Consider the following 26,894-nt stretch of genomic DNA (forward strand, 5'->3'; position numbering starts at 1 on the left):
TGTTTTGGCGACTACGCCGCCGATTTCGTTTGGCTGTGACGGGCAAACGCTTCCGAAAATCAAAAATCCTTCTAGTAACTTTTGTGAGGCTTGGTCCAAGGATCATGCACGTCCAGTTTCGTGAAGTTCGGACTAAATTTGTGACCTGTGAAAATTTAGTTTCGCTTTCTGTTCAATCCAGTGTGGCGGACAAACGACATGGACTCGTGATGTCATCTTCGCGAGCAACTTAATCCGGTACTGACCGTACGTTTTAAAGTTGGAACGGTGTCTCTGTCTCAAAGGGCCTAGGCGCAGGAGCTGGCCAAAATTTTTCTCCCGGGAATAATAATAATAACTAGAAAAATGCATTTCCGGAGGAACTGCAAAGTGTGCTTGCTCGGGTGCAGTGCACTTACGTTAGCAGGTAGTGGATAGATGCGAGAAAAAATGCGAGAATGTGAGAAAAAAGATGTCAAACTGTCTTTTATTTTCGAATTTAATTCCTCAATCAGCGCTGGACCGGCATTTTCTATCTTCCGCTGAGCCCTAGCCGTAGACAGATCATGTGTTTAACCCTGTCAATGCAGTGGTCTGCGTTGCGCTGATCTTATTCACACTATCGAGTGTAGGTGCAGCATTCTAACATTGAGTCATAATGAGCTGTTTATGAAGAAATTATCCGCTTCCTAATTATGTCATTTTAATCACGAAATTGAAACATTAAAAAACAATTTGCTCTTTATGGTGTGCGAGTGATAGAGCGCGGCAGCAACGTACCATCAGCTTGCAGCGTAACAACATTGAATGCTCGGCCGAAAAGCTGATCATAGCTGTACAGGGCGCCTTATTATTTTTCATCTCCATAAATATATCTAGTAGTAAAGCTAATGCAAGGGCTAGAAATCTAGTAATCTTTTGCTGATACTTCCTTAGCTGTGTCTGAAACCGCTCACTCGTTCACTAATCCCTACATAGTGAATGGCAGTTGAGTGCACTACATCAGCAAAGAATTTGGACGCTGACATAATTATCACGCGCCGAGAGAGCTCAGACAATTTGTCATAAACATTACCTACCCATTTTTAATATTTCCTTTTTTTGGCTGTGTGAATTGTATGTAACCATTGTATGTATGTATTTTTCACGTTTATTGCGTTATTTGATTAAAAAAAAGATAATAAAACACTTGCTTGTCATATTTATTTACTTTTTTCATTTATATGTGAAAATAAAAGAGAACAAAACACTACACAACACATTTGATTTTTCAAATATAGACATTAACGGTATGTATAAATAAATAACCAGGCGTCTGGTCTTATAAATGATTGTTTTCTAACTCGCGTGCACCGTTGCCATGGTGACATTTTTGTTTATTTTTCATTCGCGCTCAATCGCCTTATCGTGATGGATTGTGGGAAATAGTGTCTCAGCAAGTGTACATCGTATGTACACTCGAATTCAGAGAGGATTGTGGATAAAAGTAGTGAAGAATGTAGGGAATGATGTCGTTCACTCAGAATTCGGACACCACTACAAAATGGCCGACACCCTAAATAGTGCACTATATAGTGGATAGGGAGCGATTTCAGACACAGATCTTGTCATCATGGAGAGCGCAGTTCATGGTTGCCGCATAGCAACGACAGACGCCAGACGCCACAGGAGAACAAGCGAAAGGAGACAGCGGCGCACTCGCGCTTTCCACTTGTTTTTACACATCTAATGTGCGTTCCATTCGACAGGGTCCATATGCAGTGTTCACTGCTCCCCTACTCCCTGAGCACGGTATATCAGTTGAAGTGGACTTCACTGACAATAACCGCTCATTAGAAACACCCAGCAAATGTCATCAAAGAAAGTCAACGACGGAGTCGCGCAGATTATGATATAACAAATATATATAGGACTACATTCATATTTTAATTTTTATTATTATATTATAGATTTACAATTATATTGCAGTATTTTACAACTACCTAAAATAAAATCACTTTACTTCACAAACTAGCTAAGCTGGCTGCATTCACTGAGGTAAATTATAATCATCAAAAATAGTATATGTAATATTCACAACAATAACCGTTAAAAATACTGTCATTTGTATAACAATGGCGAAATGTATTACTTACACACATACGTAAACTCCTCCATCGTTAGTTATGACCGTTCTGACTGGTGATGACCTGATGCGCGAAATGACTGTTGGGTGTGTGATCATCGCTCTCCACTTCCTGTGAAGTGATGTATCGATGTTCCCTTATTCCCTATGCTGTGCGCAGTGCCCTTCGAACTGAACATGTTTGCTCCCTTCGGATTAGAACTTAAGATGGCGGAATACCCTGTGAAGTCCACTTCGCAGTCCACAACGCACCTCTAGAGCGACGTTGTTGATTGTTTGAGCATGTGACTGCGCGTTTCTCCTTGTTTTCTATTGTTATGCGCAGCATATTTCCCGCGCGCACAAACACAGCCACAGACAATTAATTGTTCGGTTAGCGAAGAAGACCTAATGTATGATGCATAGGCTAATAATCTTTAGTTCGATACGTGACAGCGTTCCTGAAATATGAACTACTTCCTGTTTTGGCGACTACGCCGCCGATTTCGTTTGGCTGTGACGGGCAAACGCTTCCAAAAATAAAAAATCCTTCTAGTAACTTTTGTAAGGCTTGCTCCAAGGATCATGTACGTCTAGTTTCGTGAAGTTCGGACCAAATTTGTGACCTGTGAAACTTTAGTTTCGCTTTCTGTTCAATCCACTATGGCGGACGAACGACATGGACTCGTGATGTCATCTTCGCGAGCAACTTACACCGGTACTGACCGAACGTTTTAAAGTTGGAACGGTGTCTCTGTCTCAAAGGGCCTAGGCGCAGGAGCTGGCCAAAATTTTTCTCCCGGGAATAATAATAATAATAATAATAATAATAATAAGAAAACTTAAGAAGAACAATAAGTGTGCGCTTTCAGCAAGCACACTTAATAATAATAAGAAAACTTAAGAAGAACAATAAGTGTGCGCTTTCAGCAAGCACACTTAATAATAATAAGAAAACTTAAGAAGAACAGTAAGTGTGCTGCTTTCAGCAAGCACACTTAATAATAATAATAAATAATCCTACCGAAAACAATAGGGCCTTCGCCCTGTCAGGGCTTGGGCCCTAATAACAAATAATCCTACCGAAAACAATAGGGCTCTTCGCCCTTTCAGGGCTTGGGCCCTAAATATTCAGAATCACCGAAAACGTGAGGATGATTCTGTTTTATTTAAATTAATGTAAGTGGCGATTGATAGCCTATAGTTGATAATATAGGCCTACCTAATGTACTGACGGTAACAAAGTTGCGCTGTTGAGGCTCGTGCTGTTATTTATAACATATTATAGTTAAGAAACAATATATAGCCTAGGCTACACACGATCAGAGTGATGTTTTCCTGAATGCCATCAAGATTAAAACCGAGACTGATTTCATAACAGTTCAATAAACAAATAGTTAAAATTAAGTCACTTACATTTGAGACGCAATGACTGTTTTTGTTCTGTTTCAGCAGCGAAAATAGTTCCAAACAAAGATCACAGCAGAACCGTAACGTATCTCACAGCAACACTCAGCCGTGTTTCATTACTGAATGATTCAGCGTTTTGAACGAATCGATTGAGTCAAAGATTCAATTACCTATTCATAAACTGCCTCATTCGGAATGAATCAGCCTTTTGAACGAATCGTTTGAATGAATGACTCAATGACTCGCTCATTAAGACGGTCGCCTGCCGCCTCCTACTGGCGGTTTAGTTTCATAAAGTATCATTCTTTTCAACATTCCTTATTTGTATATTCAAAAATATTTAAAATAATCTAATTTAATACAGTTATAATTTTTCAATGTAAATTATTTAATTTGATTGGAAACAGCCTAATGTCTGATTTTAATTGAATATATTGATCAAATTTAAGAATTTGAAATGAAAGATGGAGCAAACATTTAATAAAATAAAACCTTATAAAGGTACAAAAAATTATTCTGTTTTCAAACAGCGATGTAATGAAACATTGACAATTTAAGTTTGAATGGAGTAAAGCCTCTGTTAAGGCTATTAAGGAAATGTAATTTTGCCAAAAGAAGAACTTAATTCTTATATTCTTAAATTGTTCATTTTTAATTAGCCAACTTCAGTGTGATATGTTACCATATTATCATGCTTAACACTGAGAATTTGAATAATTGTAATGTGATCAGATGCAGATATCTAAATCAAAGAATATGGGTGGTTTGCGGGTGGATTTTTTTATTTTTAACAGTGGATTTGGGTGACTCAAAGTGCACCAGATTAATGAATTTATCTTTAAAATGTACAAAAAAATCTTACGGGGGGCATGCCCCCGGACCCCCCTAGAGGTACCAACCTCCACCCACAAAAATAATGCCGAAAACACATTAGGCTATATGATGATCTATGAAAAATAACATTTAATTACCTTATTATTAAAATACATTATTAGGATTTTACCACCTCCGCCTCATTTTGAGCCAGGAAAAACCCTGTTATGGATTATTGTATGTGACTTAGCAGTAGCAAACGGAACAGTTTTGCACATCAGACAAGTATTTTCATAGAAAAACAATGGAATAGTAGCGCATTTCAATGACGAAGCGCGCTTTGTGCTAACGGTCCCTAGGTTTATTATGAAATAATTCATTTATTTCAACATATTTTCACACTCTTTGTGTATTGTTGTTTGGAGTGGTTTTACAATAAACAAATAGACACCTACAGTGGCCAGCTAAACAAATCTATTTAAACACACACACACACTATACATCGCATGCTCCATAGATACATTAACTATACGTGATCATGTTGTTTACTTGCTGTGCTTACGCGCCGATAGCTAACAACACACAGACATTTGAAGCAGTTTTACTCACCGCCTGCGGTTCCAACGCACGACCATGAACCTTTATTGTTGGGACTGCTCCATCCTGAAGCATTAGACAATCTGCAAATCCGGCAAATATTTCCCTAAAGCAGAGCACAGCGCTTTGATGGGTGTACTGCTTTCGTTCTCTCGCTCTGGTCTACGGGTGCGCGAGCGCCCTTCCGGGAGAAGTGCCCTTAGGACCCATATAAGGAAATTCCGCCCCATCTGACGTCACACATGCCCATACTCGAAAAAAAAAACTTTCCGTAACTTGTGACAAACTGGAAGGAGTATTTTTGGTACAGAAATACTCCATCAAACGTACAACTTAATTTTTGAAACTTTGTCCATGTTTAGCATGGGAATCCAACTCTTTAACAGTGTAAAAAACTCAGTATGCATGAAATATCATTTCACCCGCCCTTTAAAGATTCCTTAAATATAGTGTTTCTTAAAAATACTGTCTCGTTCTCGTAAAACCAATATCCTGTATCGTCTTGTGAGCTAAGTTGTATCGTCACATCCCTTGTATATGGTATACAGTAGCTATGCGAAAGTGTGTTTAGTTGTTACTACATTGTGTATTTTAGCATGACTGGAATGCTGTATTGACCAATCAGAACTTCAGAAGCCATAATCGGAACTATTTGTTTTCTAAGTGCCATTGTTCTTAAGATCTTTGTAACAACACTGACAGTCCATCCGGCCAGATGTTCTGAATTGGCGACTCCTGATTTGCAAGACACAGCTCGTTTCTTCTTGAGTAAACAAAGAGCTTTCTGTTTACGACCCCTTTGGGGCATGTTGACCAGCGAGGGCGCCGCTCGGGCGAGCCTCGCTAGGACATGACACATCTATAACAAGCCGAGCGTTGAGCAGAAGGCTTCAAATCTCGCCACTCACGGGACACACGTCCTGACCCCCCCCACCCCCATTTACAGTACATTTACGTAACCTAATTTTACAAACACAGAGAGTTGTTTTTTCAAGACCTGGAAAAGATACTCTTTCTTGTGTTTGTAAGAAGGATAATTTTCCTTGAGAGTTAAGTTAGTCTTACGTTTAATGTTTGCTGGACAAACAGATTGTTTGATTAAATTAAATTAATTCCATTAAAGTTATCCCATAACTTCGAGCTGAAATAAGACTATTGATGTATTAACGACGAACCATAACCCGTTATGGTAATCATTCATATATCAATCTAGTTCAGCTGCGATAAATTAATGTAACTGTAATATGCAAAATATTAATCATATTCATGATTAATTATTAAAATTCCCTATAGATCATTTGAGCTAATATTAATATTAATGTACATTGTTGCTACATCTTTCAACATTCTTAAAAATAAAGGTTCCAGTTATCACAGTGATGTCATAAAAGGACCAACTTGGGTTCCCCAAAGAACCTTTCATTGAGCAGATTTTAAAAGACTTTTTTTTCTCTTAGTATGAAAGAATATTTTACTAATCTAAATATATAATTTTACATAATAAAGAACTTTTGTAGTAAAGGCTCCAAATATCAAAGTATATGCACGATTACCAGACATCCTGCTGCACTGAAATTAGATAAAATTCTCCGGCAGAATTAGGCTCTAAAACAGTTTAACCTTCTGATCAGATAGCATTGGACACAATTAAAACAAAAATCACAAAACAAACCACACAACAATCATGAATTGAGAGTCTTCCAGATCATCAGCTTGTCAAAGCATTAAAATGCAATTACCATAGGTGCAGTTACAACACAGCCGGAGAACTAGAAGAATCTCCATGACAAACTTCCACTGATCCTGCAGTCTTCTCTGAATGCTCTCTCACTACTTCCTTCTCATTCTGCAGCCCCTTTTATCCATCACTCAACAAACATGGCCAAGACAGCAAGAGAGAGAGAGACTCATACACTCCTGCTCTCCCACACTCCAAAACACTGAGCAAGAACACACTCTTCCTCACACACACACACACACACACACACACACACACACACACACACACACACACACACACACACACACACACACACACACACACACACACACACACACACTTGAGTTGTGGTTGCTGCATACACAAGTAGAAAGATGCAGAGCTGAACTCATTCTTAAGAGACACTGCTCACAGCTCACTTACGCATACATGATTCACAATTCACTCTCGCAATGAACCATCAATCAACACATCAAATCACATACAAACAGATTCAGGCTTTCACATATTGTAAATACGGTTCGCTCATGCATGTCACACACACATCACAGATCAATAGATACACTCTTACCCTCCATTGTGGCGGTTGTGGTGCAGTCCTTGGATTCTTTTGGACCTTTAACTTTCAGATTCTGTCAACAGAAAAGATGCCTACTATAAGCACACATCAACACAAGTGCACATACAGAGCTCGCGTCTGGCTCGAGCAGAATGTGACGTATACATCCTGAATGGAATAATGAAGAGAAATTTGATGCAGAAGGCTGCTTGTGTATGTGTGTGTATGAGTAAATCCATCAAGCTGAGGATGATAGCTAGATGTGATGTGAACATGCCACCACAATGTTGTGGGCACTTGCATTGCAATAGTGCTGATATTTGGTTTAAGCCTGTTGCTATGCAGTTGCTAGGTCAAAAGAGTCCAGCCCCAATTGTATTTAGACCCCAAAACACAATTGGGGCCTTTAGATATGGCAAGGCTGTTCCAATTTAAGTTTATTTAATTTTGCCTGTTATATCAAAGCAAAATCTAGATGAAAAACTAGATGTTTAATACTTTGCATGTCAAATTCTTAGGGTTAAGTGTTTGTTAAAATTATAATTTTAGTAATTCCCACAAATTTCATGCTCACACCAAAAGCACGTGCACCACTCTCATAAAGCAGCCTCTCAAACAGCTCGAGAGTATAAAAAGTCCTTTTTCATGGCTTATTGCACTTAAACGGTCAAAGTATGCCAAATTGTCAAAATGCCCATCTTACAGATTATTCAGATAAATACAGTGAGATTTGGGGGCCCTATTTTAACGATCTGAAACGCAAGTATCAAATGTGATACGCAAGTAACTTTGTGGGCAGATCTCGGCGCAAATCTAAATGGGTTGGTCTGAAGTAGCTACATTACTCATAGGTGTGGTTTGGGCGTAACGTGCAATAAACAAAGCAGGCGCGCTTGTTCCATGGCGGATTGCTATTATAACGGCGGATTTGCCAGGCGCATGCCAGGAGCGGTTCACAGCCGTGGAGACCAGTGTTCTCGTCAGGGCCGTAAAAGACAGAGAAGTGACATTGCATGTGGATGGGAGAAACCCATGTATAGGGCCCTTGGAATGCAAATAGTTGAGAGAAAATGCATTGTGTGTAACAGAATATTGGATCTGTGTACTTAAATTCACAGCAGCCTGATAAACCTTCTGCTGTCTGTCATGTTAATCAAAGAACAAAAGACAAACAGAAAATCATTTGCAGCTCTTGGCGGAATAACTTTTGTAGCTTTAAATGAAAGCATTAATCTGTATTTCATTTTTCCAATGAAGACTATCCAGTATTATTTTACATTTGATTACTTTAATTTCTGTATTATTTCTTACCTGAATACTACTGTTAGACCCACCTGAAAAACTTAAATCATGTTTATTTCATTTGTCTCTTTATTTCTATTGTATTTATTTGTGCTATCGTTTGCAATTTGCTTATTTGCTCTTATTTTATTTTTGACAGTTTACTTTTCTTTTTTTTACATTTAGTTCAACGATTCAAATAAAGCCTCCCTCTTCTGTGTGTAAACGATTGCAACACAATGACCCAAATTATCAAAAAATTATAACAAAATTAACAAATTATCTGCATGGCGGTATATGAGGCAGTTTTCCCTGTGGTATTAGAAAATGGTTAGGAATATCGATAATTTTCAAGGTATCGTTTCAAAGTTGTAAATTCCAGTATCGTGACAACACTAGTGCAGGATGGTTGGAGGTAGATGACCTCACCTCAGAAATCTTCTGAAATTGGATGTTGGCCTGGCTGCATTTCTCTGCCGTCTCCACTGCGACTTTATAGTTGTCCACAAAAGCTTTGTACACACCGAGCTGACTGGCCTGAGAAATAAGCAGAGGAAAAAAGGTGGTAAATGCAGTACAAACACACACACAAAAGGGCTTTTCACACTGTGCTTAACCACGGCTTATTGTCATTCTAAAGACTGCTTTTAACCCCGGGTAAAGAAACATTTCACATTTGTAATTTAGAAGCAGGTTTAGCACCGCGTGTTTTCTTTCCTTAAAAAGTAACAGAATTTGTGATGTGATTAAAAAATTGTACGCAATTAGATGAGGATTTTTTTTTTTTCATTAAAAACTTTTCACAGACCAAATATATATTGAAATCATGAAATCTGCCAAATGAACAAAAACTAAGGTAACACTTTACATAAGGTTTTATTAGTTAACATTAGTTAACTACTTTAGTTCAAGTTCACATGAGATGAACAAGAATGAACAATATTTCTACAGCATTTATTAATCATTGTTAATGTTAATGTCAACATGTACTAATACATTATTAAAATAAATCATTTGTATTTGTTAACATTAGTTAATGCACGGTGAACTAATGAACAACTAGATTTTTATTAACTATCATTAACAAAGATTAATAAATAGTGTAACAAATGAATTGCTCATTGTAAGTTCATGTTAATTAATACATTAACCACTTATCTTCTTAGATCCTTTTCTTAAAATCATTAATTCATCTTTGTCATTAGGATGTACCAAAAACTTTTAAGCTGGCTATTATTAAACCTCTTAAAAAAAACTTGATCATAGAGAATTAGTCAAATACAGGTCGATCTCAAATCTAACCTTTCTGTCAAAAATACTAGAAAAGGCAGTTTCCTCACAACTATGTTCCTTTTTAGAAAGAAATAGTATCTGTGAGGATATCCAGTAAGCATTTAGACCGTATCATAGTACTGAGACTGCTCTCATTAGAGTTACAAATGCTTTGTTCTATCATCCGATCGTGTTTGTATCTCTCTATTAGTGTTACTGAATGTTAGTGCTGCATTTGATACCATCGACCACAACATTCTTTTGAATAGACTTAAAGCAACGACAGTGAAGGTCGAGAGAGGACAGGTCTGAACTATTTTGAACTTTCTGAAATGTTTCTGTTTTATTATATGTGGCAGCAGTCGTCCATGAGTGGCCTTTTGTTTTGTATTTGTTTATTTATTTATTGAAAGTCTTTAAACATTCGCTGGTTCCCACCTCCTTCTTCCCACAACAACATCCTGCGTTACAATCATATCGATCACAAGTTCAGAATGGAGTACCGCAAGGCTCAGTACTAGGACCCCGTACATGCTACCCTTGGGAACTACCCTTGTGTTGATGATACTCTATCTATAAATAGATCTATATTTCTCCATGCCCTAACTAAAATTTCCAATATTAACGGAATGCAAAGCTGTTATAAAAAAATTGGATGACTAGTAATTTCCTACTACTAAAAAATAAAATAAATAAAAAACTCTGCACGTATTAATCCAGAATACTGTCTAACACTTGATGGCTGCTCTGTCAAGTCTTCGTCGTCAGTTTAGAACCTGGGTGTACTCTTTGGTACCAATCTTTCATTTGAAATCCACTTTTCTAGCATCTGTAAAACCGCATTCTTCCATCTTAAAAATATATCTAAATTACGACATATGATTTCAATGGAAAATGCGGAACAGTTAGTTCATGCATTCATGACCTCAAGGCTAGATTATTGTAATGCTCTACTGGGTGGTTGCCCTGCACCATTAATAAACAAACTCCAGCTGGTCTAAAACGCAGGAGCTAGAGTTTTTACTAGAACCAGGAAGTATGACTATATTAGCCCGGTTCTGTCAACACTTTAATACAATTAAAGTCAATACAATTAAACATTGTATACATTTTTAAATCTTGCTTATTACTTACAAAGCACTAAATGGTTTAGCTCCCCAGTACTTAAACAAGCTCTTAACGCATTATAGTCCTTCACATCTACTGCGATCTCAAAATGTATAACTAGAATATCAAAATCAACTGCAGGAGGTAGATCCTTTTCCTATTTAACACCTAATCTTTGGAATAGTCTTCCTTGCATTATTCGAGAAGCAGACACACTCTGTCAGTTTAAATCAAGACTAAAAACACATCTCTTTAACCTGGCACACACATAGAACATTATAAATTTCTATTATTCAAATCAGTTAAATGAGTGTTAGGCTGCATAAACTAGGTCAGCCGGAACCGGGAACACTTCCTATAACACCCGATGTACTTGTTACTAGGGCTGGTCCGAATACCATTTTTTGAGCTTCGAAGCTTCGGTAGTAATGAACATCGAATATTCGAAGCTTCGGAGAGAGGGTGCTGAACATATTCTTCTCTCTAATTAAGGCAGGAATCTCTAAGTGTCTGTATGTCCGTTTGCATTTTTATTATTTTGAGAAATATTCATCTAATCAACTTCACAAGGGAGTGCAGTGTCGCATTTGGTTCAATATAGATGGACACGCGAGACGCGACACATTCAGAATTAATTAACTTTTAGTAAACTACAGAACAGCGCGAGCGGGAAGCGGCACACCTCACGCGGGCAGGGCTTATATGCTCCGAGAACGGACACTGCACTAGTGATATAAAACGCACACACACAGGTCTGTTAAATTAAGCAATACTTTTAAGGAAGTCTAATATTTTTCTAACTAACAAATTACTGACACAGTAAAAGGTAGATTTAAATAAAGAAAAACGAAATTTAAATAAAGAAAAAACTAAATTTAAATAAAGAAAAACGAAATTTAAATAAAGAAAAACGAAATTAACTTAAATTAAAAACGAGATTAATTTAGATTGATAATATCGGGTAAAAAGGCTAATACATTTTGTTTCTATTATTCTATTTTCCACAATGTCAAAGCAACGCAGCTTAACCCAAAACACAAGCTCAGACATGCACTCCGGTCCATACAAACTCCGCTGTTCTGCACTCTAGCCAGAGAACACTCCAATTGCTGAAACACTTAGGCTTGGTTCTATTTCTAGCATGCACGCGTTTTCCGCGTGGCTCGAGCCGCGCCTGAGACGCGTGTCTCACGAAGGCAGTGCGCAAACTCCAACCTGTTGACATGGGAGCCGAAAAAACGGAGACACCACGCAGCCAGTGTGTCGCTGGCCTTATTCAAGCGCAAATGAGAACCGTTTTGCGGGGGATCCCAGGTGTGCCAAAAAAAACCCTGAATATTCGAATGTCAAATTTTCAAATCGAATACCAACCCACCGTATATTCGAATATTCGGGCCCAGCCCTACTTGTTACACCATAAGAAGAATGGCATCTAGGCTAATATTAGTCTCTCTGTTTATCCCGAGGTTTCCTGTAGTCATCCAGATCCGGGGCCGTATCCAGATCAAATGGTGGACCTGTGCCTAGACACGACCACAACGCATGATGTAGTCAGCCGGATCCGGGCCGTGTCCAGATCAGATGGTGAACCTGCGCCTAGACACAAACACAACGCATCCCTAAAGTGTCAGCAGAAATTGTGTCAACTAGACTCCCCTGTGAAGGCTTCATCAACATGACAGCCATAGGCACTTATCCTCTACAAATTCGTCTCCATACCAGCATGATGACTCCGACCTTCAACCAGATGGATCTGGATAATATTCTGAATGTTCTGATCCAATCTGACTTCTGACCTATAAGGCTGTCTGAACCATAATCATACACAGATCATTTTGTTGGCCAGATGAGAACTGGCCCCCGACTCAGCCTGGTTTCTCCTAAGGTTTTTTCTCTAATCTGTCACCTGATGGAGTTTTGGCTCCTTGACAGTATTGCCTGTTGTCGCCTTTGGCTTTTGGCTTGCTTAATTGGGGACACTTAATATTCAACAATATTACTGATCTGCCTGCATTGACACCATTAAATGAGAACTGAACTGAGCTGGACGATGACATCACTGTTTTCTCCTAAGCGGCTGTATTGATAAATTAACTAAATTAATAACTTTTTTACAACAAAAATGAACCATCACAGAACTTATTTAAGCTGGACTATGACACTATTTTCTTCTAGATCTGCTGTACAGCCGAAACAGACTTTGTTGCATTATTTTCCTGTTATCACTATAAAGCTGCTTTGAAACAATCAGTATTGTAAAAAGTGCTATATAAAGATGACTTTACTTGATTTAACAAATGAGACCTTATTGTAAAGCATTACCAAACTAATTCTGTAAAGCTATTATGGCTTTTTTTTTTTTTTACTAACGAAGCGTTAAAAAAAAAGAATTATAAAAGGTGCTAAACACAGTAAGTCATATATTCAGAATCATATATTCTTAAATAAAGACCAGGGAACACTAATTTTACATACAGTTCACCGTGAATATGACATAAATGGTTTGCAAGGTTTGTAGAATTAAATGTTTAACTGTGGAATTAAATATACTGGCCATGGCGATATATTGGCTGATGTCTATTTCAGATTTAACAAAGCAAAAAGATCTAAAGCACTGTCATTCAAACGGCCTTGATCTCTGCTCTCTCTTTCTTCTTCCCATTGTCTTTTATGATCCATCTTCTCTGTTGTGATTCATGACTTCTGTGAAGTTATGGATTGCTGTATATTTGTGTCCTGAGTTAAGAACTGCATGATGAGAGCCTGTGTTCTCAATCTCCATCCCAGCATGCTCCTCTCTCCCACTGCTCGGGAGAAGTCTGGAACACAACACATTACATGGACGTGCTATCGTCGCCTAGCAACCCTGCATCAAGCACTCTGACTTTTCATCAAGGGAAACACAGACAAGAGCTGATATGCGCATACACGTCATCAAGACGCAAAAAGAGGAACATTTGATGTGAAGAGAGAAGCATTTGTGTGAAGAGATGGCCAAAGAGAATGAGTAACAGAGAAAGAGAGAAGGGTGACTAATAGAGAGAAACTATGCCTCCAATCCACTCCATCTGAATTTGCTCATCCTAAACCTTTCCTTCTGTTCAAAAACAAAACTTTTTTCCTTGTCTCTTTTATGCTTTGTCTTTTGGTCTTCTTTTCCTCTTTGCTGAGTTTCTAGAACAATCGAGAGCCTGTTAACTGAACCACTCTCACAATGTTTTTCTAATCACACGCACGTGTGTGTGTGTGTGTGTGTGTGTGTGTGTGTGTGTGTGTGTGTGTGTGTGTGTGTGTGTGTGTGTGTGTGTGTGTGTGTGTGTGTGTGTGTGTGTGTGTGTGTGTGTGTGTGTGTGTGTAGAAAACTCAGATGTGTCATTGAAACTAAAACACCTGCCAACCCGCCAAATGCAGGTGAAAATCCACTATGGTGAGTAACGCATATCAATACACTATTCAATTTGGCAGGTTATGATTCATAAATTATGTTCTATCACTTTGCATGGCAATGCTATTACAGCCCTTCCCCTAAAAGGAGCCTCAAATATTAGCAAAACAACGCATAAAGAGGGTCGCACACTGAGAAAAACGCAGTGCAGCGCCACATCTTTAAAATTCGAACACAAGAACGTAGCCTACCGACATCACCAAAGGAGATTGTGTATTATGCATTTTTCAGTAACAGGTTTGTTTTTGTGGCTTGAATAATATGATTCATAAAGGCCTAGAGAAACAATATAGGTCACACTTTTTTTATCTCCGTTTGCGCAGTTTTTTTTTTTCAAATACCTTTATTCAAACTTATTGACAGCACTTTGTTCATTCTTTAAGTGAACCTGTATTATTAGTAGATTCACCATTTTGGACAGCCACATTGAACTTGAGAATGCGAGTACAGAGTGACACGACCGGTGTGCGATAAGCCTGCCTGTGAGATGTCCGAGGCACGGACCGGCGCTTCCAGCCTGCTGTGCGACTGATCAACACTCCGGCAGAGCCCTATAGGAGACAATTAAGAGGCTACTTTTTCCAACCTGTTCTCATAAATGTTGCATGTCCAAGACTGTTGGCCAAAAAGTGCCCTAGCGTCTTTATTGCTACGTGCAGGTAAACTCATAGCAATTATGAGAGAAGTCAAAGAGAATTTTGTTTTTATTTCCATTTTATTTTATTTGAATGGTGTCTGCAAACAGTGATTGACTGTTAGGAAAACTGTAAAGGAAATCAATACAATGAGTCAGAATCAGATTTAAACCTCTGGGGTCGCCGGTCGCGCTGGCATGACCAGTTCGCTTTTTTTCTTAGTGCAAAAGAGACTCAAAATACTCAAGATTTTGATCTTACATATAAGTGTTATACATCATTCATGTTTAAGTAATCCGTATGAAAGCAACGAGAGGTACAGTTTCTCAAGCTCGTCCTCATTAACTCTAATGTGACCACACCCACACGCGCAAGAGCAATTGACATGCATTTCATCCATGTGAAGGAACGCGCATCTGTAAATGCCCCATCACCTCAAAAACAAAGAATCAGAGACTTCAGTACTCCTCTGCTTTTCATTGAGTTTGGAAGACACGTTGTGTCTGTGCTGTGCTGTGCCGTTTACCTTGGATTTACCTCAGAAGAATTAGAAGAATGCAATTTGAAGATGAGAAAGATTTTTAAGGTAAGACATTTCCACTCATCATAGTAGTAAGCATGTTATTGTTGTATAAACTTTACATTGTAGCAACTAGTCAAACTGGTGTCAGTCTAAAATGTACGTTATAAAATGAGATTGGAGTAAAAACATGAAGCCTAATGTCGTACATGTATATAAATTTAGCATTGAAAGGTTGCCTACCTGTCTATAGTTCACATTTCAAAATGTTTCTGTCTAATTTTTATTAGACATTATTACATATATACATACATATATACACACACACACTCACCTAAAGGATTAATAGGAACACCTGTTCAATTTCTCATTAATGCAATTATCTAATCAACCAATCACATGGCAGTTGCTTCAATGCATTTAAGTCAAGTCAAGTCAAGTTTATTTATATAGCGCTTTTCACAACATAGATTGTATCAAAGCAGCTTCACAGTATTAAATTAAAACAATACATCAATGTTTGTTTCTAGTGGAAAACGTCCACATTTGATAATGCTGATCAATCGTATTGTTGATTGATTAATTAAATTAAATATCCCCAAATATCCCCAACTGAGCAAGCCAAAGGCAACAGTGGCAAGGAACCGAAAAACTCCATCAGGTGACCTAATGGAGAAAAAAAAAAAACCTTGGGAGAACCCAGGCTCAGTCGGGGGCCAGTTCTCCTCTGGCGTTTATGAACTAGAGGTCGGATTTAACTGTAAGATTAAAAGTATTATATGAATGCCTGGCTGAAGAGATGCGTCTTGAATCTAGTTTTAAACTGGGAGAGCGAGTCTGAGCAACGGACAGTATCAGGAAGGCTATTCCAGAGTTTTGGAGTTAAATGTGAAAATGCTCTCCCTCCTTTGGTGGACCTAGATATCCTAGGTATGACCAAAAGCCTCGAATTTAGTGATCTTAAAGAGCGCAATGGATTAAAGGGCGATAGAAGAACGGTTAAATAGACTGGAGCTAAGCCGTTTAGGGCTTTATAAGTCAGTAGCAATACCTTGTAATTAATACGGAACTTTATAGATAACCAATGTAGTGATGATAAAATTGGTGTTATATGATCATATTTTCTTGATCTAGTTAGAACTCTAGCGGCGGCATTTTGGACTAACTGTAGCTTGTTTATTGAGGATGCAGGACAACCAGCTAATAAAGCATTACAGTAATCTAGTCTCGAGGTCATGAATGCATGAACTAACTTTTCTGCATCAGAAACTGATAGCATGTTACGTAGCTTAGCAATGTTTATAAGGTGGAAAAAGGCTGTTCTTGTAACATATGAAATATGATTTTCAAAAGACAGGTTGCAGTCTAATATAACACCCAGGTCTTTTACTGTAGAGGATAAAGTAACAGGACATCCTACTATGTTAAAGTTGTATTGTGAGAGGTTTTGTGGGTGGTTTTTTGAACCGATGATTAGTACCTCTGTCTTGTCTGGATTTAATAAAAAAAATTGTGCGTCATCCAATCTTTTATATCTTTAACACACTCTGTCAATTTGGATAATTTAGCGTTTTCATCTGGCCGTGATGAAACTAATTCCATGTTTCCTTATAATATTTCCAAGTGGCAGCATATATATTGAAAATAACAGAGGGCCTAACACAGATCCTTGCGGCACTCCATAGTTTACTGGAGTTATGATCGATTTTTCTTCATTTAAATAGACAAAATGGTAGCGGTCAGATAAGGACGATCTAAACCAGCTTAATGCTTGTCCTTGAACACCAGTATAATTTTGTAGTCGATCTAAGAGTATTGTGTGATCTATAGTATCGAATGCAGCACTAAGATCAAGTAAAACTAATATTGAGATACAGCCTTGGTCAGAAGCTAAAAGTAAATCATTTGTGATTTTAACGAGGCAGTTTCAGTGCTATGATGCGGCCTGAATCCTGACTGAAACTTTTCATAGATGTCATTTTCATGCAAGAAAGAGCCCAGTTGGGCGGACACAACTTTTTCTAGTATTTTAGACATAAAAGGTAGATTTGAAATGGGTCTATAATTTGCTAGATTATGTGGGTCTAATTGTGGTTTCTTAATGAGAGGTTTTATAACTGCCAGTTTAAATGTTCTTGGAACATGACCTAAAGATAAAGATGAGTTAATAATATTGAGGAGAGGCTCATTTAGGGGTGTGGTCCTGGTCAAGACAATCTCCTGAACTCCAAACTGAATGTCAGAATGGGAAAGAAAGGTGATTTAAGCAATTTTGAGCGTGGCATGGTTGTTGGTGCCAGACGGGCCGGTCTGAGTATTTCACAATCTGCTCAGTTACTGGGATTTTCACGCACAACCATTTCTAGGGTTTACAAAGAATGGTGTGAAAAGGGAAAAACATCCAGTATGCGGCAGTCCTGTGGGCGAAAATGCCTTGTTGATGCTAGAGGTTAGAGGAGAATGGGCTGACTGATTCAAGCTGATAGAAGAGCAACTTTGACTGAAATAACCACTCGTTACAACCGAGGTATGCAGCAAAGCATTTGTGAAGCCACAACACGCACAACCTTGAGGCGGATGGGCTACAACAGAAGAAGACCCCACCGGGTACCACTCATCTCCACTACAAATAGGAAAAAGAGGCTCCAATTTGCACGAGCTCACCAAAATTGGACAGTTGAAGACTGGAAAAATGTTGCCTGGTCTGATGAGTCTCGATTTCTGTTGAGACATTCAGATGGTAGAGTCAGAATTTGGCGTAAACAGAATGAGAACATGGATCCATCATGCCTTGTTACCACTGTGCAGGCTGGTGGTGGTGGTGTAATGGTGTGGGGGATGTTTTCTTGGCACACTTTAGGCCCCTTAGTGCAAATCGTTTAAATTCCAAGGCCTACCTGAGCATTGTTTCTGACCATGTCCATCCCTTTATGACCACCATGTACCCATCCTCTGATGGCTACTTCCAGCAGGATAATGCACCATGTCACAGCTCGAATCATTTCAAATTGGTTTCTTGAACATGACAATGAGTTCACTGTACTAAAATGGCCCCCACAGTCACCAGATCTCAACCCAATAGAGCATCTTTGGGATGTGGTGGAACGGGAGCTTCGTGCCCTGGATGTGCATCCCACAAATCTCCATCAACTGCAAGATGCTATCCTATCAATATGGGCCAACATTTCTAAAGAATGCTTTCAGCACCTTGTTGAATCAATGCCACGTAGAATTAAGGCAGTTCTGAAGGCGAAAGGGGGTCAAACACAGTATTAGTATGGTGTTCCTAATAATCCTTTAGGTGAGTGTATATATATATATATTGAACCGTTCGGTACGAGGCTTTCGGTTCGGGTTTTGGTACGCATTTTCAAACCGAACGGTTCGTTGGACCATTTTTCCTGCCGACCAAAATTTCGTTATTTCAAATGTAGGCGGGCCGCGCGTGGCAAGCGCGCTCATACAGAGACGCCGGTACGACCGCAACATTGCCCAACATCAAATGGCAAAAGTAATGCAAGCGGAACGAAACTGCTCGTTATTGTGTGGTTAAAGGACCGTTTATCAGTTTGGACCAGTGCAGCGCGAGCCGATCGTGATCATGCGACACTGTTACTACACAGCGCTAATAAGAGATCCAGTAAAGAAAGCATTTGAATTCGCCACAGAAGTAATAACATCGCTGCGAGATATAGTGAGAAACTTTCACATTTCTCCGTTATTAACAGATCAAACAGCACGTGGAAACCAGGAAGAAACATTGTGCCATGAATTAACTATCCAGTGTCCACAGATCAGCAACATTCACCATGGATTTACCGTAGTAACACTAACTGCAACCATGGAAGTTTGGCAGGAATAGTAGGCTATAATGCTTTCAAGTAACATTACGTCGGTTTTATTTTGACATTATGAATACAATTGCTGCCCTCAAATGTTAATCTGAACTAAAATAAACCTTTGTTTAAAACTACTACAATATTACATTTCATTTTTCCAAGGAGCTGTTTTGTTTTATATGCTATATTTATAAGTAAAAAAAATCCATACTCCATAAGTTTTAAACTGTAGTTTATTTTGAATCTAGATTTTCCCATAACGCACTAAACGCAGCACAGAAAATGCCCCTAGATTCACAAAAGCACACAATAAATTTGCATAACATCCATTAACAAAATTAAACTGAATACAAAGTTTAATTACAATTAAACATTTGTTGCACCAGAACACCTAGAAACGAAGCAGTCTGAACTCACAGAGCTGCTCCCTATCTTGAGTTCGTTAATGAGACACACAGTACACACATCCTCCACACACACCTATGGCGCTTTTCCACTACACAGTACCAGCTCGCCTCGGCTCGGCTCGACTCGACTCGGCTTTGTTTGGTTTTCCACTGTGTAAAAGTTGTGCCTGTACCTGCTTCCAGGTACTTTTTTTCGTACCACCTCCGGCGATGTTCTGAGCGAGCTGAGGCGATACTAAAATGTGACGTGAAAACACGGCAGACTGCTGATTGGTCAGAGAGAATCGTCACTATTCACTGCGTCATCATTGCATGCGCCAGATGGAGTATCCTGAATAAAAAACAGCAAAAACAAAAACATCCAAAAACAGCATACACTCGATTTCCTCCATTGTCCTGTGTGTGTGGGTAGCGGGTGTGTCTCGCGGAGAAGATTAAGTCACGGCAGTTTCCTGCAGGGTCGCTATGACGACCCGGTACTATTGTGGAGGTACTATCTGCAATGGAAAACAGAGCGAAAAGTGAGCCGAGTCGAGTCGAGTTGAGCTGGTACTGGTAATGGAAAAGCACCACTAGTCAGCTATCTACCTTGATAGGATTTATGGCCATAACAGACATGTGAAACATCTGTTGTTGTTTTTTTGGTTTCACACACAAGCCTGAATATAGCTGTTATTGTCTTCTGCCAGTACCTCTCGGCATCTCCACTCTGCTAAACTGTTTATTTCAGTCTCAAGTTCAACAGATGCATTCTTATCAGATGTATATATATAGTCTAGCAAAGTACTGCAAGATGTATTGTCTTCTTGATATGAGCCCACATACAGTATATACCCATATAAAGATGGATCAATAAATAATGCTGTACATTCTCAAGGAGGGTATAAAGAAAAAACCCAGCAATCAAGTAAAAGTTTTGGGTAGGTAAGCTTTTATATGTTTTTTGGCATAGCCTAGGTTTCTTTGCTCTTCACAGCCTTTTTTACATTAAAATACAGTAAAAACAGTAATATTGTTAAACAGGGGTGCCCAATCCTACTCCTGCCGATCGATTGTCCTGCACAGTTCATCTCCATCCCTAATCAAACACACCTGCCTTTAATTTTCAAGTGATCCTGAAGACGTTATTTGGTTGCTTCAGATGTGTTTGATTAGTGTTGGAGATGAACTGTGCAGGACAGTCGATCGGCAGGAGCAGGATTGGGCACCCCTGTTGTAAAATATGATTACAATTTACTCAATTAAAAAGAAAAATTACTGTTTTCTATTTTAATATCATTTAATATGTAATTTATAGTGTGCTACTGGCTCACCAACAACAATTCCAGATGACATCAAACACCAATTGAATGGCAGATAGCATATCAAAATTGGGCTGTGGAATGTGAGAGGTCTCAACAAGCTTGGCAAACTAGCAATACTCAGCAAAGAGCTTGGACTGGACATCAGTATCTGTGGTTTGTCAGAAACTAAATGGTAAGGTTCTGGACACTTGACAACGGTAGATGGACATACAGTGGTGTTTGCAGGTGCAGACAAATGAGAGCATCATGGAGTTGCCATATGGGTCTATAATTCCACTATCCCGTGTTTGACATCTTATAACCCAGTGAGTAGCAGATTAATCTCTGCTACATTTGCCTCGAAACCAAGAAATGTAACAGTGATACAGTAGCAACAGCTGACAAACCTGATGAGGACGATGAACAGTTTATAATGAGATAGAGCAATTACTTGTAGAGACTCCCAAACAGAAAATATTGGTAATTATAGGTGACTTCAATGCCAAAGTTGGAGAAAATGCAGAAGAAAAGGTTCTAGGAAAGTATGGGCATGGCGACAGAAATGAACGGGGTCAGGTATTGGTAAACTTCAGTGCAGAGCACCATCTGGTGATCACCAACACCCTGTTCTGTCTACATAATAGACACAGATACACATGAAGAAGCCCGGATAGGGTCACCAGAGCCCAGATTGACTACATTTTGATCAGTGAACAGTGGAAACAGTCAGTTAACAATGCACGTACATATCTTAGTGCAGACTGTGACTCTGACCATAACCTAGTGATCAAATTAAGGTTTCCAAAGAAAACAGGTAGAAAACCACTACCACTTGATCAGAAGAAACTCAACAACGAGGAGTTCAAGCAGCAATATCACCTTGAAGTAAAAAACAGATTTGATGCACTACAAAAACTTGCCGAATACCGTACACCAGATGAATTGTGGAAACAAGAAAGAATAAACAGGCAGAATTGGAAACATTGTGCAGTGAACTGGAGGAGAATTCAATGAGGGACAACAGCAAATCAGTTTTCCAAACAGTGAAAAAACTTACCAGGATTTTTCAGCCCCGCACTGTAGCCATCAAAGATGTCAATGGCATCAAACAAACTGAACCAGAGAAGGTGTGTCAGCAATGGAAAGAATATTGTGAGGGATTGTACGATGATAAAGAGGAAAATTTAAAACCTAATGTTCAAGAAAGAGAGCCACCTCCTTTGAAGGTCGAGATCCGTCTTGCCCTGCTGCGATTATCTAACCAGAAAGCAACGGGTCCAGATGAAGTAGAAGCAGTGCTTTTAAAGTTTGGAGAAGATGTGACACTTTATCGATTGCAACAGATCTGTACAGAGGTGTGGGACCATGGGATTTTGGCCAGAAAAATGGACAAGAATACACAATCAGTTTCATTCCGCTACCTAAAAAAGGTGATTCAGTGCAGCAATTATCGAACTATTGCACTGGCTTCACATACTAGCAAGGTTCTGTTTGAGTAATTCTGGATCAAATACAATCTAAATTAGAAGGAGGAAGAAAGGTGCATCCAGGCTTTTGAAAACAAGTGCATTAGAAAGTTGTTACGAATTCAATTTCAATGGACAAACCTGATACACAACTGAGCAGGTATACAAATTGGCTAGAAAAACGACTGAACTACTGAATCACATTAAATCCCGCAAGTTACACTATTTTGGTCATGTAATGAGACAGCTAGGCGATACCATTGAATGCAGCATCATGATGGGGTTAGTGGAAGGTTTTAGAAGTCGTGGCAGACCAAGAATTTGCTGGTTGGACAATATCACAGCATGGACTGGTCTGTCAGGAGCTGGCCTGTTTCATGACATACGAGACAGAAGACTGGTCATTTCTTTCTAATCCATGCAGCCAACCACCACAAAGCGACGAAGGTGAAATGACATGACAATATGTAATTTATTCCTATGATGGCAAAGCTGAATTTTCAGTATCCATTACTCCAGTCTTTAATGTCACATGATCCTTCAGGAATCATTCTAATATGCTGATTTGGAGCTTAAGAAACATTTATTATTATTATCAATGTTGAAAACAGTCCTGCTGCTTAATATGTTTGTGGAAACCTTGATAATTTTTTTCAGGATTCTTTGAGAATAAAACGTTAAAATGACTAATAGAAACAGAAATCTTTTCTAAAATTACAAATGCCTTTATTGTCACACTTGATCCATTTAAGGCATCCTTGCTACTTTTGAATGGTAGTGTAGACTACATGGGTCATTGTACGATTTAGAAATAACATCGAGGGCCTTTGAACGGTGTGTTTGGCAAGTAGACTCACCAGTTTCTGGAAGAGATGTCCAACAGTGACCTTCTCATCCCACTGCTGAATGTTGGGGAAAAGAGCATCATAAAACTCCTTATGAACCTCAAAGATATCTTGGATCATGAAGAAAATAGTGTCAATCTGCTCCATTGTCAGCACTGGCTTTGATGTAGTAGCTGTAGCTTTAAGTGGCTTCATGGGCTGAGAGAGAATGAAAGATAGAGAGTTGAATTAATACATGTTCACTACAATACATGTTGCATGTATTTACATATGAAGTACTAAATTGCCATAAACCCCCAAATTTAATTTTCAAGTCAAGTCACCTTAATTTATATAGAGCTTTATACATTACAGATTGTTTCAAAGCAACTATACAGTGATAAACAAGAAAATAATGATCATTGATGCAAACAACTCTAAAGAGACAATAGTAAACAGTCATTTTTCAGTTGAAATCTGTTCAGTGTTGACTCATGCCTGTTTCACACTGCACGCGTTAGCAGAGCGCAAGCAGCGCAGGAGCAGTGCGTACGGTGGCATGTGTATAGACAGAGTACTCTATAATGGGTAAGTTGGCATTGCTTTATTTCGTTTTCAAATACATTTAAGAGAAAATACTTGTCAAGAAGCTTATTTTATTAATAATTTCATTTATATAACTTTTGGTTCATCTTTGTTTTTATTGTTTGTGCAACAAGTTTGTTTTTGGACATTTGTTTTCTTTTTAAATTGCTGTTGGTCATTTGATTGACTGTTTAAAACACAATAGATATCATTAATGCGCTTTTTTGGTAAAACTGCCATGATCAATGCATTGTCACTTTAATTCAGCGTAAGCCGCACAGCAAAAATAGACTGGGCACCGAAACTATCGCGACACCGCTGCTCCTGCTCTGCTCCTGCTACGCGCTGCCGCGCCGCCTCTGCGTGTGGTATGAATGCTCTAATCTGTTAACATGGGCGGCGAAAAAAATATGCGCTGCTTACGCTCTGCTAACGCGTGCAGTGTGAAACCGGCATCAGGTTGGTTCAATAACTGTGTAAAGTTCATCAATTATGGAATGAGTTCAGTTCATCTATAAAGCATCTGTGGAGAAAACAGTGATGTCATCGTCCAGCTCAGTTCAGATCTTATCCAGTACAGTGTATTGAATATTGAATATAGAATATTAAGTGTGCCTAACTAAGCAAGCCAAAAGGTGACAGTGAAGAACCCAAACTCCATCCTCGGGAGAAACCAGGCTCAGTCGGGGTGCCAGTTATCCTCTGGCCAGACAAATGAACATGGTGTGGTTTAATTCCAGACTGCATCACAAGCTAGATTGTGGATTATTTTCACTGCATTTAGATTCCATGTAGTATCCAGTGGTACACATTGGCAGGTGGGTCAATATCTCTCTCCACTTCCTGTGAATTGATAGGTTGGTTTACATTTGTTTATTTTGCTTTTGGTAATGCTGCCCAGACTGAACAGGGTTCAATCCCTCTGTGTTTTTCTAAATTTTAAAAAAGAAAGCACATGACCATGAAGTGTAAATGAGAGAAGAAGAAACATTTCACACACAGCTATTCATGTGTGTTTGCCTTCATTTCTTTCTTCAGGGCTGATAACACCGTGTTAAAGTGCAGGACGGTTATTTTCAGATCAGAATGACTCATAAGTTGCTGCTCTTCTCTGCCTCATGAAACTGCTTTATGTTTGCAGTTTTGTATTCCTGTATTGATGCATTTCTGACTGAAGCAGGAAGTTTGGTTGGGGCATGTCGAAGAGCTCGTCTCTTGAAATTGCCAATAGCCTTTAGTTTTGTCACAGACACAAACCATGATTTCCAGCTTGTTAATACAAGTCATGTGCACATTCTCACTCTAGAGAGCATTTAATTGAACAAAAAAAAAATACTCATAATATTTTGGACATTTTCCCAGAAAAACTTGCAGTAAAATTTAAATGTATTTATCGTTTAAAAGTTTGGGGTCTGTAAGAGTTTTGCTTCTTATGCTCACCAATTCTGCATTTATTTGATAAAAAATAAAGTAAAAACAGTAATATTGTGAAATATGATCACAATTTAAAATTTTGTTTTGTATTTTAATATATTTTAAAATGTACTTTTTTCCTGTTATGGCAAAACTGAATTTTCAGCACCCATTACTCCAGTCTTCAGTGTCACATGATTCTCCAGAAATCATTAAAATATGCTGATTTGGTGCTCAAGAAATATTTCTAATAATTATTAACATTAAAAACAGTTGTGCTTCTTAATGTTTTAGTGAAATCATAATTTTTTTTTCATGATAAATATAATACATTTTGATGAATAGAAAATTCAATAGAGATCTTTGGTAACAAAAGTAAAAGTCTTTACTGTCACTTGATCAACTGAGATGTCATCATTACTACAGTGGCCTTGAAGTCATTGTATCTGCAATTCTAATCAAAAGGAATGATGTCTGCCATCACCAGAGCAGAAGGATTCAATACTCTTCAGGGAGCACTGAACTTACTGACAGCCAGCAGCACTTCTGCTCTTGTACTGTAGTGAACATAAATTATAATGTTATCATAGGCATTTCAAAATACCCTGAATAATTCCTTATGAATTATTCAGATTTTTTAAATATGCATTTAAGAATACTTTTCTATAAACCGGTTAAAATTTACAACACTGCCTGTATGCTGCGTCAAAGAGACATGCGCATTCTGATGTAAACAACAATGTGCATTAGAAGTATGGCGTAACAAGTGAAGGAGACATGCTGATTCTGAATAAAAATCCACATTTACACTTTGATAGTACTGTAGTTGGCGCTTATGGAACAGTAGAAATGGAGCAGTTACCCCGGCAACACGTAAACAAAGCAGACTGTGCTACTTTCGGTTTCAGAACACTATGTAAATGTTTCAAACATACATTCAGATTTTTGTATTTGTTATTGTGTTCATCACAACGCCAAATACTTAAATACTCAATACTTAAAGACGTACATAAAGGCTATTTATTTTCAAACTTAAACATTTTTACATTTTAAATCTGGACTAAAACATGTCATAGCCTATATATTGTTTGAAAAATGTTCTGATTCTTTATTGTTGTTCGGTAACATTTTACAATAAGGTTTCATTTGTTAACATTAGTTAATTTATTAGTTAACATTTAGTTATCTTAGTTTATGTTAATTTCAACATTTACTAATCTATTATTAAAATCAAAAATTGTCTCTGTTAATATTATATTTAATGGACCTGAACTAATATGAACTAACAATGAACAGTTGTATTTTTATTAACTAACATGAAAGGGGATAATGTACATCCAGCCAATGTCACGTTTTGAGCTTGTTTTCATTCATGTTTGTATTTCTGGTCTAGTCCGTCCGGCCTGTACGTCTCCATGGTTAATAGGGGTGTAATGGTACACAAAACTGACGGTTAGGTACATACCTCAGTTTTGACGTCATGGTTCAGTACAGTATGGTACAGTTCGGTAATTTTATGTAATTTAACACACACACATACAGATACATTTATTTATTTATTTAAAAAATAAATATATTTTTTTTTTAAACAGTGGTTTACTAAACAAATTGTGTCTCTGTCTTTAAAGGGACACA

General features: G+C 38.3%; 1 protein-coding gene across 2 annotated transcripts in view; it reads right to left on the reverse strand.

The window, feature by feature from the left end:
• The window catches only part of abr (ABR activator of RhoGEF and GTPase), a 409,594-nt gene that overhangs the window by 186,403 nt on the left and 196,297 nt on the right, over positions 1-26,894 (reverse strand). For both annotated transcript variants that reach the window (XM_081366269.1, XM_081366270.1), the window contains 3 exons: positions 23,295-23,480; positions 8,893-9,000; positions 7,195-7,255 (listed from right to left, as the gene is read on the reverse strand). In XM_081366269.1, the coding sequence (XP_081222395.1) occupies positions 7,195-7,255; positions 8,893-9,000; positions 23,295-23,480 (355 nt within the window). The remainder of the gene's footprint in view (positions 1-7,194; positions 7,256-8,892; positions 9,001-23,294; positions 23,481-26,894) is intronic.

This window comes from Scardinius erythrophthalmus, assembly GCF_964197995.2.
Source record: "Scardinius erythrophthalmus genome assembly, chromosome: 5".
Lineage (NCBI taxonomy): Eukaryota > Metazoa > Chordata > Actinopteri > Cypriniformes > Leuciscidae > Scardinius > Scardinius erythrophthalmus.